The sequence below is a fragment of the Cyprinodon variegatus genome, unplaced genomic scaffold (genome assembly GCF_000732505.1).
Source record: "Cyprinodon variegatus isolate N-32 unplaced genomic scaffold, C_variegatus-1.0 Scaffold843, whole genome shotgun sequence".
In the NCBI taxonomy this organism is placed as follows: domain Eukaryota; kingdom Metazoa; phylum Chordata; class Actinopteri; order Cyprinodontiformes; family Cyprinodontidae; genus Cyprinodon; species Cyprinodon variegatus.
In genome coordinates this window covers 244,843-259,552 of record NW_015151296.1, presented here as the reverse complement: position 1 = coordinate 259,552, position 14,710 = coordinate 244,843, and the positions used below count along the sequence as shown (strand labels likewise).

General features: G+C 39.0%; 1 protein-coding gene across 2 annotated transcripts in view; it reads left to right on the top strand.

Annotated features, from left to right (window-relative positions):
- Positions 1-14,710, top strand: part of LOC107099161 (glutamate receptor ionotropic, NMDA 2B-like) — a 140,951-nt gene that overhangs the window by 85,867 nt on the left and 40,374 nt on the right. For both annotated transcript variants that reach the window (XM_015397178.1, XM_015397177.1), the window contains exons 5-9: positions 3,445-3,559; positions 3,726-3,931; positions 9,297-9,468; positions 11,009-11,162; positions 13,870-13,995. In XM_015397178.1, coding sequence (XP_015252664.1) covers positions 3,445-3,559; positions 3,726-3,931; positions 9,297-9,468; positions 11,009-11,162; positions 13,870-13,995 — 773 coding nt within the window. The remainder of the gene's footprint in view (positions 1-3,444; positions 3,560-3,725; positions 3,932-9,296; positions 9,469-11,008; positions 11,163-13,869; positions 13,996-14,710) is intronic.

Sequence of the window (14,710 nt, the reverse complement as noted above, 5' to 3'; positions counted from 1 at the left end):
ACTGCTAGTTTTAAAAGCTCTGCTTTTACAGACAGGGCTCAGAAAATGCTGATATAAGGGTTGGCCTGCTAGCTGATCCAGTGGGGCAAATCTGAAACCTGATTGAAGAAAACTTTCCTCACTAACATTGTAAAGGTAACATTGATTCTGAAGGCCCAAGGCAGCTTTGATTGATATAGCAACACAATAAGGCTGAAATCTGATCGGACAAAAAAAGAATAGAGACCACATAGATGTAATGGAAGCAGTGCAGCCAAGAAAAATGCTAAAACATTAAGAGGATTGATTGTTTGGAATAAAATAATAAAGTTGGAAAGAAGAAAATTAAAGTCTAGGTTGTTAATGTAGGTTAGTGTTTCTGATTGATTTTAGGCCAGCAGTGAAGGCCTTGAAGGCCCTGACTCCCCACCACTGCTGTAACAATCACATTATTTTAACTGAGAAATGTGTTCAAACAGTTCAAGAGAAATAGACGTAGCCTTAGACAAACTTTATTGTCATTTTGTTCACACAGGGTGTATACAAAACTAAATTTCCTTCAGTACAGCTCTCAAGACATTTCCATTTTCTTAAAGTGCAGCAGTGATAAAATGTAAACATGGGGATTCAAATGTAAACATGAGGGGCCCCACTAACATGGTTGCTGGGATCCACTGAGTCTTCTCATCTGGGCTTCAGCACCTTGTATAGCTTTTGGGGAAACTGCCTCAGTAGTATTGATTTACTGACATGGATGAAGAGGAGACCAATATCAATAGGCAAACCTCACCTCAACATGGGCCACTGAGGTACTATCCTGATGTTTTTTTGGGGGGGGGAGGGGAAGACCTGCTGGTCGAGGTGGCCTTGGCTGGTGGCCTCCTCCTCCTCCAGCCCCCTCCACCTCCTGAGGAAGCCGAGGTCCTTTGGAGTGAGCAGACCTCTGCTTAAAACCTTCTATGACTCTGTGTTGGCATCAGCTCTCCTCTATGCTATTGTCTGCTGGGCCCCTGGCAGCGCAGAGCGGGACATAAAGAGACTGAACAAACTGGTGAGAAAGACCGTTTTTGTCCTAGGCTGTGCTCTGGACTCAGTGGAGGAAGTGGCTGGGAGGAGAATGCTGTCCAAGCCTACATCCATCATGGACAACACCTTCCACCCCCTGCTCCAGACTGTAGAGGAGCTTAGCAGCTCATTTAGTAAAAGGCTCTTGCACCTTGTTTGTAAAAAAGAACGCTACCATAGGTCATTCATCCCTGCTGCAACCAGACTTTACAATGCAACACTACAACAGCAAAAATGTGTCCAATGTATAATCTGCAATGACTATGTTACCTTGTGTTATAGACTTAGACTTAGACAGTACTTTATTGATCCCTTGGGAAGACTCCCTCCGGAAATTAAGGTTACCAGCAGCTTACAGGGCAAAAAAGTATTAAGTTAAATGAAGTTAAAATTAAGCAACAAACAAGTATTAAGTTAAATTAGATAAAAATTAAGCAAAAACCTGTAACTCTATATTTGACACCCAGTGCAATAACTATATATATGAATATAAATATCCATCTCTATAAATATCCATGTAAACACCCTGTGCAATAACCCTGTATAATGATCCTACCATAAAAAAATAAAATAAAAGGACACACTTTATATACTGTATATATTCCATGCACCTTTTTCTTCTTTTGGTACATTCTTCTTCTTTGACTGTTTGAGCTGATGTACTGAGTATATTTCTCCACTGTGAGATCAATAAAGTTAATCAATCAATCACTGGTTCTTGGGTCCTTAGAAGAGTTTGAATCTGCTTTTGCAAAGGTTGGTTTTCTTATCTCAAAAATGTTACAGAAGGGAGACTACTCTGCACTCTGACCTATCCACTACAAGTTTAAAGCAAAGAGAAATACTCTATTCAAACTAGTACTTGGGTTTGAAACCACACTTTCGGCTTTAGATGTAACCCAGCCCAATCTGAAGACCTCCTCCAATTCTTTTTGCCAACAAACAAGAAGCAGAATTTTTGCTGTGCCACCCTACATAACCTTTCCCCTTGAGTATTCTCAAATCATTTTATAAAAATTGCATGCCTAGTATGATGCTGGAAATAAATGCTTATTGCTGAGTATTCATAGCTCTGAGTCATACTCTGACACTTCAGAGAATTTTCTCTGGTTCAGTTTCTTATGTTGGAGGTTTTGTCTGATGTGAGTTACTATAGAACTGATTGAAAAACTAAATGAAAAGCAACACACATTTTAAGGCAAATATGGATTACTCAAGATAAAAATAAGTATAAACATTTTAATGTCTATTTGCTTTGGTTTCAGTAATACAGAAAACAAAACAAATTGAAATATTGTACTCATTACAAGTAAGAGCAGTTTTTTTTATTAATGGAGGGAGAAAAAGATCAAACCTACATGGCCCTGTGTGAAAAAGTGACATCCCCCTTTAAAAAACAAATGATCTGCTGTTTAATACCTCTGCCAAAGAGGTCATGTTTTTAGGAGAGCTAGTGTTTTTGCCTGTCTACAGGATAACTTGAAAATTTCTTGATCAATTTGAATGAAAATTTTATCAGAGGTGCGCCTCATGCCAAGGAACAGTCCATTTAAATTTAGTTATGATCCAGATCATGTGCGAGTTTTAGTTATATGTAGGTGTATTTCACAATTTGGGTCAACACAGGTCTGTGCTCTCAGAGTGCTTTTCTATTTGTGTTTACTTTCTCTTGCCATACCTCTGACTAAATACTGCCCTTATTTTTTATTAATTCAAGAAATCAAACTTAAATAGGACCTGCCTGACCAAGTGAAGCACACCAAAAGGTCAATAAAAGATAGACATTGCACCAAAGAAATTCAACAAATGAGAAAGAAACAGATTAACATTTATAATGCATGAAAGGGTTTTAAGGGGAAATGTAAGAGACTCCAAATAAACACTGTGAGAGAAATTATCCACAAATGGCCAAATCATGGAACAGTTGTTAGCCGTCCAACACATGGCTGGCTGACAGAAATTACCCCAAAATTGCAGCAACAACTCATCCAAGAAACTCCTTGAAATTTATCTCTTAACCCAGACAACCTCTGCCACAATATTAAACTCAGTGTTTGTCCAAACAGCCTAAAACCAATAATTTGAGTCAAGCAGGTTCTTTTATGCACAGGTGAAGAATACACAGTACTCAGATTTGTGAGGGTGTCCCACAGTTACCAAGTTCCTACTGGCACTGAGGGTTGTTGAATTGGACTTTTGTTTAGGGCTTCGATTCTACAGGTACTAGAATGATCAAATCAGATTTCATCTGGTAGTTCAGGCACTATGAGAGAAACAAGTCAGACTTTTTTGTCTCTTTTTCTAACCTTTTCAGGTCACTGATATTCTATGTCTATTAAAAAAACCTTCCTGTCTAACAGAAAGGATTATTGTGACTCAAATTTGAACTCTGTTTTCTAGGTATGTCATGAATGTGACATTTGAAGGTCGAAACCTGTCATTTAGCGAAAAAGGCCACCAGATGTTTCCCAAGCTGGTCATAATACTTCTCGACAAGGACAGGCAATGGGACAGGGTAAATACCTTCTCTTCTTCATTCCACCCTCTGACTTTTTCCCATCTCTGCATTCTGCTCCTTATCTGACGTGTCTCCTACTGCATTCAGCTTTGGAGTGTCTTCCTCTGCCACTTGAAAGCAATGTTTTGCAGTTGGCTGTGCATCACCAGCTCCCCCTCTGCAGGTTGGCAAGTGGGAAAGAGGCTCGTTGACGATGAGGTACCATGTGTGGCCTCGATTTGAGTTGTACTCTGATGTGGAGGAGCGGGAGGACCACCTGTCCATCGTGACTCTTGAAGAGGCGCCTTTTGTCATCGTGGAGGACGTGGATCCACTCAGTGGAACCTGCATGAGGAACACTGTACCGTGTCGCAAACAGCTAAAACTCACGTGAGGGATTTTCATTTTGCTTCTTCAGAAAAATAGGAACCTGTTTTTTATAAAGGCATTTTACTCCTTCGCATCCTTTCATCTTATAACGACTAACTTTAATGTATTTTAAAAGATTTTGTGACCAACACACACTGTTTTTTGTTTATCCTCATTGAGGCAGTACTTTTCAGATTCAACCTTTGCTGCAATTACAGTTACTTGTTTATTATCTCAAATTTTTTCTAATGATTCTTATTTGTAAAATAGCTCAAGCTCAATTGAATTGGATGATGAGCTTCTGATTCACTGCGAAAAAGCAGTTTCCACAGGATGATGCTGCCACCAACATGCATTTTTTACCGTACATTTTTTTAATTTTGCTTCCCTACATGGAATAAAACATTTTTTTATTGTCTTTGATTTAACAATCATTTACAATGTAAATACGAAAAGTAATTGGTTGCTTCTATTTAGGGTGAAATATTCTGCAAAACTCTGTTTTGCGCATAATTTTCAGATTGCTATTATTGAAAAAGCTTTTGAACCCTGTTTTTCTCTTCTGTCAACTTCCAACTATAAGCCTGTCATAAAGAATAATACATTTATCAAGAAGAAATTTTAAACTTCAACTAAATTATCTTTTTAAAGACCTTGTTAGGATCAATATAAGAAAAGTACATTATATTGTCCTAATTTTAAATTACAAACATCAGTAAATGTCATGCAATACAATTAAGAAACACGTTTGATATTACTGAAAGACATAATTGTTTTTTCTTTGAGCCATTTGGTTGTGTTTGTGTGTGTAAATGTGCTCACAATCATTAGAATCGAGGATTGACTCTCAGTAAAATAAGTTGGAATCTATTGACCCAATAAAGTACCTAAAGTGAGTTTTCTTTCCTTTAGTACATTAATTTAGATTTAGAATGGGAATACCCAAGAAGCTAAACAGCTTATAATCAGGGAACCAGAAATGCAAGGAAAAAAACAAATACAGTTAAAAATGGTAAAATACACTTTTACAGAAACAGCCAGAAAAAATCCAGAATCCTCATACCTTCAATCAGTCACACACTTCCACACAATTTGCATTATGTTATGAATTTCTTCACACAAGTGCACATCACATTATGTAGACTCGAGCACATCATTAATCAGAAAACTTCATTATTTAGTCATCACGCATGTTAAACCTTAACATCTAAACATGAATCAGTCATCAGCAATACAAGTGATTTTATTTGTAGTTTAGCAGTAGTTTTTTCTTTAAATACTTTTAAAATATGTTTAAAGATGGTAATTCTTTGATCGAGGTATCAGTGTCATTCCACTTATCTGCTCCCCTACATACCACACTAAAGCTGTTGACCTTCTGTATTCGATTTTTCCCTCTCAATGACATCTTCCCGACTGTTTTATTTTTGTGAGACAGAGAGGAAATTTGAATAAAGTGTTAAAAGCTAAGATTAATTTGATGTACTATATTAAACGTGATACTGTCAAGGCTCAGAACAGAGGATCGAGTATTCAAGGCAGGCAGTCATTCATCTCAAAGGGGTTTATTTAAAAAGGACGGATTGGCAGCTAATGCAGGAACCCCTGCAAGAGGGAAACACAGGTTAGTGGCCACGATAATCTGGCAGAGGAGGATTACGAAAGCGTGACTCACTAACCTGGTCTTAAATCCAGAAGGATGTCAGGAATCAGTTCCAAGTTTTGTTAATAGGCAGAATCCTACTGGAGTCTGAGGACAGGTCAGGCAAACAAATCGGAACAGGGACAGGAAGGCTCAGAGGTCCAGAGGCTGAATGGGCCAGGATCAGGCAATCAGTAACACTAATGTATGCTAGAAAACTCTCACTAATGGCTCGAAAATAATCTGGTACTGATGACTGCTTAGAGGGCTGGTTAAACAGAGACAGGAGTAGGTGGATAAAATGAACAGTAATGAGTTACTGGGCGGAGCTAGGCAGGTGAATGAAATGAGCAATCCAGCCATTCATCAGCACGAAGATCATGTCAGACATGACCGTTGTGTTAACTTCTGCACTCTGAGCTTCAGGAGGTTGAGGCTGTAAAAGAGAGGGTCTGAGGGGGCATTAAAGTAATGACACGCATGACCTTCTGTAGTGTAATGTGACGATATAGATGTGAAGAGTTGACAATGTATGGTTGCTTTTTTGAGTCAATTAGTGCTTGTCAAAAAACCAAAAAAACAGTTCTCATATGTTTTTAAGTGAACATATTTTTTTGGCTTCCCTTCGGTATTTAGTGCTGCTGCAACTTACTAACCTGACTCCGCCAGATGGATTTGCTCCGCATATCCATGTGGAAACCTTCCGTTGAAGTAATTTTGGGAAGGGGCGAAAATACTGGTTAGCTGATTGGCCTATGTTGGTGATAGACCAAATAAACCTGTAAAATTCAGCTATTATAAAAGCGGAACTCACAAAAACTCAAGGGGGCTTTTTCACAGGAAATCAGGCAAAGTATTACAATTTTAAGGAAAAACAAAGATTTATTTAAAATAATAATAATAATAAAAAAATCTATTACCAAGAAATCCAAAGTTTAATTCAATAAATTTCAGTATAAATGATAAATAACCCAAAAAACCTTCACTTCACAACCAATTTATAAGTAAAGTCTCAATTTATATTCCGCAAAAAACAAACAAAAACATCCCTAATAACTGAAAGTCCAAAACTGTCCATCTCTTTTTATTTCAAGTAATAAAGTCCAAACAGGAGTTCCATACGCTCCGAACCCAAAATAGAATCCTGGAACCGTTTAAGTCCAAAGTCCTTTCCAAAACGAAAAATGCAAACGTTAAACCCCCCCCCCAAAAAAGATTAGAAAAAGAGTGGTACCACCAAAAATCCCCAAAAAGAAAAATAAGGTCCAGATCTCACCGGAGCGTCCTTTTTTCCCCCCTGGACGGCGTCTCCTTGCACCGGGCGGCGTCATCTGGGTGCAAACTCCGACAATCAGTTTTCTACATATCTCTGTGGTGATCTGCGACGCTGGGACAAACTCTGTCTGTGGCTCATCTTTCTTCCTTTATTTTTCGATTTCTTTTTAACGGACAACCAGACAAAATCTCCCGCTGCACAGACCTGTCATCGCGCGTCTTCCTCACCTGTCGAGCCGTGCGCGCCGATGCACACGCCCCTTTTTATTCAAAAATGTTTCCTCACCAAAATAACCCAGCATATTAATTCCCATCATCATTTTTTAACCAGTGGAGTTTTGAAATAATATTATCAATGACATGACTGTTCTACGAGACAGTTTGTCATTGGTACACGTTAATGTGCTTTATACAGAAAGGGAAAAATAACATAGTGGTTATACAAACCAATCAGATCAACGAAGCATATGACGTACTAACAGAGCGACGACGAAGACGAGCCAATTGATAGATCAAACTCTTGCCGAAACAAGTCGGGAGAAGAGCAAAAACATCTTTTCCTCTGAGAAAAGCCTCCAGAGCAGTGTTTTGCTCTTCTTTCCGTGAAGAAATACTCTGNGTCTCACGAGGCTAGCAACTTACTATAATCATTCTGCTCCTCCTCTCACTCCTGTGATTACCTTGACTTGTTTCACCTCTGCAAAGTAGAACATTGACTTGGCTTCTGTCCCCCACCCCCTCTGTCATCTTGATCCTCTCCCTTTTCAGCTGTCCTTTGACTGTGATAATGAATTTTCTTTTGTGGTCTCCTTTATCTCTGGCTTTGCTGAAATCTCCCACAGCAGTACTATATCTCCCCACTCTGTGTCTGTTTTACCTTTTATCTCAGATATTTTTCACCCCCAATGCTCTTCTTTTGACCCCCTCCACCACCCATCTCACTCACAGCACATCAGACATAGGCACCAATATGCAGGATTATTGACAGATGTAAATGTGCAGAGCCGCGTGGAGTCGTCTTCAAACGAAGAGCAGCATTCAACTGTTGTAATAAAGCCTCATGTTTTACCACCAAGCTCCATTTCAGGAGGCAGCAACAGGAATAAATACATTTAACACAAAAAAACAAACACTTTTGTCCTTGCTCTGGCAAAAACAGCATCCACTAACTATACCAGCGCTGCTATTGTGGTGTTCCGCAGCTGTTCTGCACCTGTATCTGCTGTGAGCCAACAGCCTATTGACTGATGACGCACGGCTAGGTTAGATGTTTGCCTTCCCTGAGATTTATTCTTAGACTTGCATTACTGTATGATTTGTATAGACGTATTAAGCATATTCACTTGTGTCAGAATAAAATTGGCATCTGATGATTTTGATGATTATTTAGAACAAATGAGGTAGATGATGAAGTGTTTGATAAGCGTCACTCTTTAATTAACTATAAAAGCAGCTGAGTCCTTCATATACAGATTTTAGTTTAGAAAAGTAACAGCTGCATTCTGTCTGTAAAAGCATTCCCACCACCTGAACCCTTCCACATTTTTCATTAATTACAGCCTCAAACTTGTTAGGCTTCTATGTGGTAGATCGAAAAAAGGTGTTATGTAATTGCTAGGTGGACCAATACGTTTAAAAAAATGTTTCAATCAAAAACAAAAAGTCATGTATTTGCACTTCCGCACAATTTACTCAGATACATTCAAATAAATTCACATCACCACTTTTCCTTTAGCAGTCATCTAATTAATAAATGATTAATAAGTAAACTATGGCATAAGAAGTACTGCTTCTTATGTTGTACCAGCCAGGTAAATGTGTGAAAGAAAATCCTCTGGTTAGATTATGGTACAATTGGCATATTTGCAAAGTGTTGCACATAAGTCTAAAAAGACTATGCCTATAGAGAAACATGGTGGTGGCAGTGTCATGCTATAGGGACTGGTCAGAGTTAAAAGAAAGGTAGGTGGAGTTAGATTCTGGGAAGTCCTCGAACAAGTCATGTCGGTCACAAGTCTAGGAATGAGCTGAATGCAACTAAGGATCTGTGACTCAGCTTTAGAGGTGATTACAACTGAATTTCCCAACCAGTCTGACTCACCTGTAACATTTTTTTTAAAGGGGCTATATTGGTTTGTTTCTGGATGTGCAAAGCTTGTAGAGATGCTACTAAAAATCGTCAATCCCAGTAAAAGGTGGTTGTACAAAGTATTAACTTGTGGAAATTAATAGGAATTCTTTTTGAAAACTACATTTTAAACAATAAATAATTTTTTCCACTTCATAGTTAAACACTATTGCATAAAAAAAAGTTTATCACTGCATCAATCCTGTTTAGGTTTCATGCAATTTCTAGATTACAAGAATTAAACAAAAAATCCTGACTTCCCTCTTTTTTAGTGTTGCCTTAATAAAAACTGACCTCCCATCTCTGCTTTTCTCTGCATTCCTCCTGGAACCAAACTGCAGCAATCACACAGGCGATTCAGGAATTTACATCAAGCGCTGCTGCAAAGGTTTCTGTATCGACATCCTGAAAAAGATTGCAAAAACTGTCAAGTTCACTTATGACCTGTATCTGGTGACCAACGGCAAACACGGAAAGAAGGTTAACGGGACCTGGAACGGCATGGTTGGAGAGGTAAGGACAGTTTTAACAAACCACAGAAAGTTTGTGTGTAAAATCTTAAAGGTAATATGGAGAAGAAAGGAGGCGTGTGTTGCAATGACAAGTTTATCCCCCCCGTTGGAGAAAAGTACCAGCTTCGCATCGCCTTTAAGCAGCTTGAAAATACCCAGAGTGACAGTTCAGGCAGACCTGCTGGCACACCAGCTGATTTTGGATTTCACAGCTGGCAGAGCACTGCAGCACACAGGAGATGTTACCATACAAATATTACCGAGCCACCCGAGTGACGCAACCAGCCAATGCACCAAAAAAACAACAAATGCGTTGTACGTTTAAACCTGCACATTCATTCCAGCTGCAAGATTGTTCATGTAATCTGCAACACATGCCACGTAACTCGAAATGCATGGAAGGCTTTCTCAGTTGGAGCAGTTTACCATATGCTGGTGTGCAGCGAGCAATAAGCTGTTGTTCCAGGTGTAGCTTTTTAATTTAGCCTCAAGCAGATGTCAGCGAGAAACAGCACAGATGTGGAAGGACTCTTTCTGTGACAGGAATGCACGTGTATTACTGTGGCAGTGGGTAGCAGGCACATCACATACAGCTGCATTGACTTTTTTTTTATTCAGTCTGTCAAAGAAAATCTTGATCTTTGCTTCATTTTCTTCTGCATTTTTCTTCCTATGTTCCGAACATGCTTTTAAAGCCGTTTAAAGCCAGCCACCCTGAAACGTCTGACGGTAAAAAAAATCCTCTCCAGACGCTTCAGCAGCCAGCCAACCGACAGAAAAGTATTTTTTATTCGCTATGGCTAACGATGCTGTCCAAGTATCTCTGTCTGTTAGTTCACCGCTGTCTCCATCAGCACATCTAGAACTTGTTTCCCACAGCCCGGCCTGAGGGGAAGCTTGTGATCAAATCCTGCAAACCCTAAGGAGGACTCAATGAGGGTTCCTAATCAGAGACAGAACAGGAATACAAAGGACGTGGATTGGAGTGAAAGGGGGAGAAAGCAGCCTCGGGCGAAGGCCCGCTCCACTGCTGCACACATTAAGCAGCCGGCAGAGCTCAGCCGCCCTGCATAAACGTGCAAGCTGACTTAAATGATTGTGTCACATCTTAAAGTCTTTAGCTGATGAGGCATATGCTTAGATGACTTAACGCTGTGCATGTTTTAAAGCTGAAATGGTAGGTAAAGGATTTTTATTTGGACAGGGTAAAATAGAAAACAGACTCAGAAAACAGTAGGAAGTTGAAAAAGCAAGCCTCAAGGTGTGAATGTGATGGAGCAACATCAGTGTGCAAGATTATTATTCTCTCTAGCATGTAGGGATTTTAATAACACAGTCGTTTGTGCTTTCTTTTTTATTCATGGCCAGGGGCTCCGGAAACATTGAGCTAAATATACCTGAACACACTTAGAGAGGATGCTGGTAGACATTATTCCCTTTGCTTCTCTCTTCTAATGTGGAAAACCTGGAAATCACCTAATTGAGCTTGTTTTATGTTTTATCCGTTTCTCTGAATGAGCCCCTGTCTTACTGACCCTCAGGTGGTGGCAAAGAACGCTCACATGGCTGTGGGATCACTCACCATCAACGAAGAGAGGTCAGAGGTCATCGACTTCTCCGTGCCGTTCATTGAGACGGGTATCAGTGTCATGGTCTCCCGCAGCAATGGCACCGTTTCCCCCTCTGCCTTTCTAGGTGAGGAGAACCACGTCGCAGTTTAAAACCCTTGTATGTTTTACCACTTAGTGATTTGCAATGAAAATGACAATAAAAGCAAATTTTAGAAACAATAAATGTTCCTGTGAAGAGAAACATGCATTTCAAACTCGTAGGCTTCAATCTGCTCAACACCTCCAGTAGACTGTCTTCTTCTGTTCAAACAATTTTATTATGTTACAAAAATAGCTAAGATTGTTTCTCAGCTGTTTGGTTGACTCGGATTTCATCATTGGTGCTAAAACTGAGCAGCAGTAAAGGATGTGTGAGCTTAAAAGAAACATTTTCTTGACTTCCAGCAGTATGACAGTTGTTTCATGGGGTGTATTTTATCAACTTTACACTGTTTGATGTTTTACTTTTATTCAGTTACACCACTTCCCATGCTTGTGTTTTTTTTTATTTAGAAAACAATTATTTTCTTTTTCCACTTAAATCTTATTCCTTTGCTGTTTTAGACATCATGTCATTTAGATTTTAGTAGGGCCATTTGTAGCTCCCATCATCATTTTTGGGAGGCCCCTAACCAGAATTCAAGAATGCAGTGGCAGGAAGTGCATCTGGTACCTCGGCCTTTCAGTGGGCACTCCTCTGGCTTAGTCTACTTCTTAATACCACAGCTTTCACATTTCAACATTTTGCTATAACTGACCCATCAGAGGACAAAATGCAGAGATTAAGGTGGGCCCACTAGCTAGCCCTGTGGGGCAAATTTAAAATCTAAAATCTAAATCCTTCCAGGGGGGAGAAGGTCCAAAACATCCATTTTACAGGACTTCCCAAAACTGGCAAACACTCTGGCGTCGAGGTAGTGGCAGTCAGCAGCTTAAGAGTCCTCCGTTAACAAGGTAACCATCCGCAGGTGTGTGAGGAGGCAAACCAGAACAAGGCGCCGCCTGGTGGTGGAGGGTAGACAAACAAAAGCACAACCCACACAAACTGGATTCCTAACAGCTAATGTTTCTAAGTTTTCTTCAGCCATTGCTACTGATTCTGATTCTGTTGACATGGCAACACAGAGAGGCAGTAATCTGGTTGCACCAAAAAATCTAGCAACTATATATGTAATGGAAGCAGCGCAGCCAAGAGAAAAATCCCAAAACTAAGAGAATTGATTTTTGGGAATACATTTATACAGTTGCATAGAAAAAATACTTTAGGTCGTAAATTTAGGTCAGTTCTTCTGATGGATTTTAGGTCAGCAGAACATCCCCTGATTGCCCACCAGTGCAAGAAGACATAAACATGGTTTGGCAGCCCAGGCTGCTAATTCAGGTGCATGTTTATGAAATGTTAGGTCACAGCTTTTACAGACGAGAAAAAAAAAATAGTGCCAATTAAAAACTTATGAAGGTTCAACACAAATATTTTTGCTTTCCTATTTGATGTAATTCAAAAGAGGATTGCACATTTTCGATGACTTTCACTGAAAATCAGACTTCTGAACAGGAACTGGTTTTCGATTCCCATCCCTAAGTGAGTCATATCCATTTACTGTTTTGCTGCTTCCAATACAATCACAAGATTTTAAACGGAAAATTTTAGGCCTTCATGTGCTATTTTTTGTTTTTATTGTTTTCTTGAAAGACAATAATGTATCTACAATGACTTACTGATTGGTTTTCTATGGCAATCAGAATGTTTTTCATCTGTCATTAACATATTGCAAGCTTAGTTTACAGTTAAGTAGATACATCTAAAGAATAAATTTATACAAAAAATATTTTGCAATTTTAATAAAAAAAAATCCTAATCTTGAGTACTTTCAACTGGACATGTTATATGGTAAAATATTTTGGACACCACTGCTGGAAAACATCTGGGTCTTACTCCTGTTCTTTCTCTGATCTAAAAATGTTAAAAACTCTGAAAAGCCTCTTGCATAGTATTTGGTCCTAGAGGGCAGGAGGTACTGTAGCTTGTTCGGACTGTGAAACACAGAGCTGGAAGGGTAAAAATATGGGCTTCTATAAATGCAAATTGATTTGCAAGCATTTACCCAAAAATACCTGGGGATCATAATAATAACATTCATCAGCAATTTCACTTTTAAAAAACACTTTCCCAATAAATAACAAACTGCTAAATAAGAAAACAATAGCAAAACTAAACCATGGAGTGCCTTTAGATAAAAAAAAAGAATAAGGAAATAATCTTAAGATGTTTTAAATTTAAATAGTACAAAATTATAAAAATGATATAATCTTTGTTCAAGAGTCAATTAAAGTGAGAAAGATGTAAAAGTCTAGCTTGCAATTAATTAAAATTTGTATTTGTAAAATTTGTAACAAATACCTTTCTGTTGAGCTCTTAACTGAGACTTTTATAAATATTTAGACCTTTCAAACCTTTCTCTGTTGTGATGGAAATCATCCATATAATAAAGTGTAACGCCGCAGAGTAGTTGTCAAAGTGTATTAACCTAACAGCTTTGTTTGCATTGTAAAGTCACTGAGCTGAATGTAAAGCAACCAGAAAACTGACGTACTTCCTTAAATACATGTTTTATATTCACACCTAAATCCCTCTCTTGTAGTCCTGCTTGTTCTTGTTTACATTTTCTTAAACGTGACCAGAGCAGAGTCTGAATACCAAAATAATACTGCTGTTGGAACCAGAGGGTTTGAAGATGTTTTAACATGCTCCCCATGTTTTTACCCCAATGCCTATTCTCCTCCTCCTTCAGAGCCCTTCAGCGCTGATGTCTGGGTCATGATGTTTGTGATGCTGCTGATCGTGTCGGCCGTGGCCGTCTTTGTGTTCGAGTACTTCAGCCCTGTGGGTTACAATCGCTGTCTGGCAGATGGACGAGGTGAGAGGACACACACACATTCAGAAACACACAGCCGCACGTCTGAGACTGTTTAATACATCTTGCAAAAAGGTGGCAATGAGTTACAATGTCAAGCAATCTAATGTGCTAAAATGAAAATGGAGCCAGCTTCTTTTTTTTTCTTTTTCTCCTTGAATGCACCATTCAGGAAGAGAACTTCAGGTGCTAAATTACTTTGACAATCTTGTCTGAATGAGAGCCACTGGAGTGCTGGGAGTTTCTGCGTGATGTCTTTGAGTGCTTATCTACATTGACAGTCACTTAAGCTCTTTCACTTATGAAGGGGATCATTGACGAGAGCCAGATAGGTGAGCTTAAGTATTCTTAGCCTCGCTGTGCGAACTAGAAATCACCTGTTCTGACATTAGAATGTCTATTTTATTATGCTGATCATTTGCATTACACCAGTGTTACACCACTGGATGGATTTAATTGACTTAATGGCAATGGACATGGAATGGACCATTCTGTGAAAATATGAGTCAATTTATTCGTCTACAAGAAAAATGTCCATTGGATCAAAGGTTTTTTTTAGCAGGTAGTTAGATTATATTTGCTGTTCAGATTACTGGTTTAGATACAAAGCATTTTCCAGGAAACCATCCATCCATCCATCCATCCATCCATCCATCCATCCATCCATCCATCCATCCATCCATCCATCCATCCATCCATCCATCCATCCATCCATCCA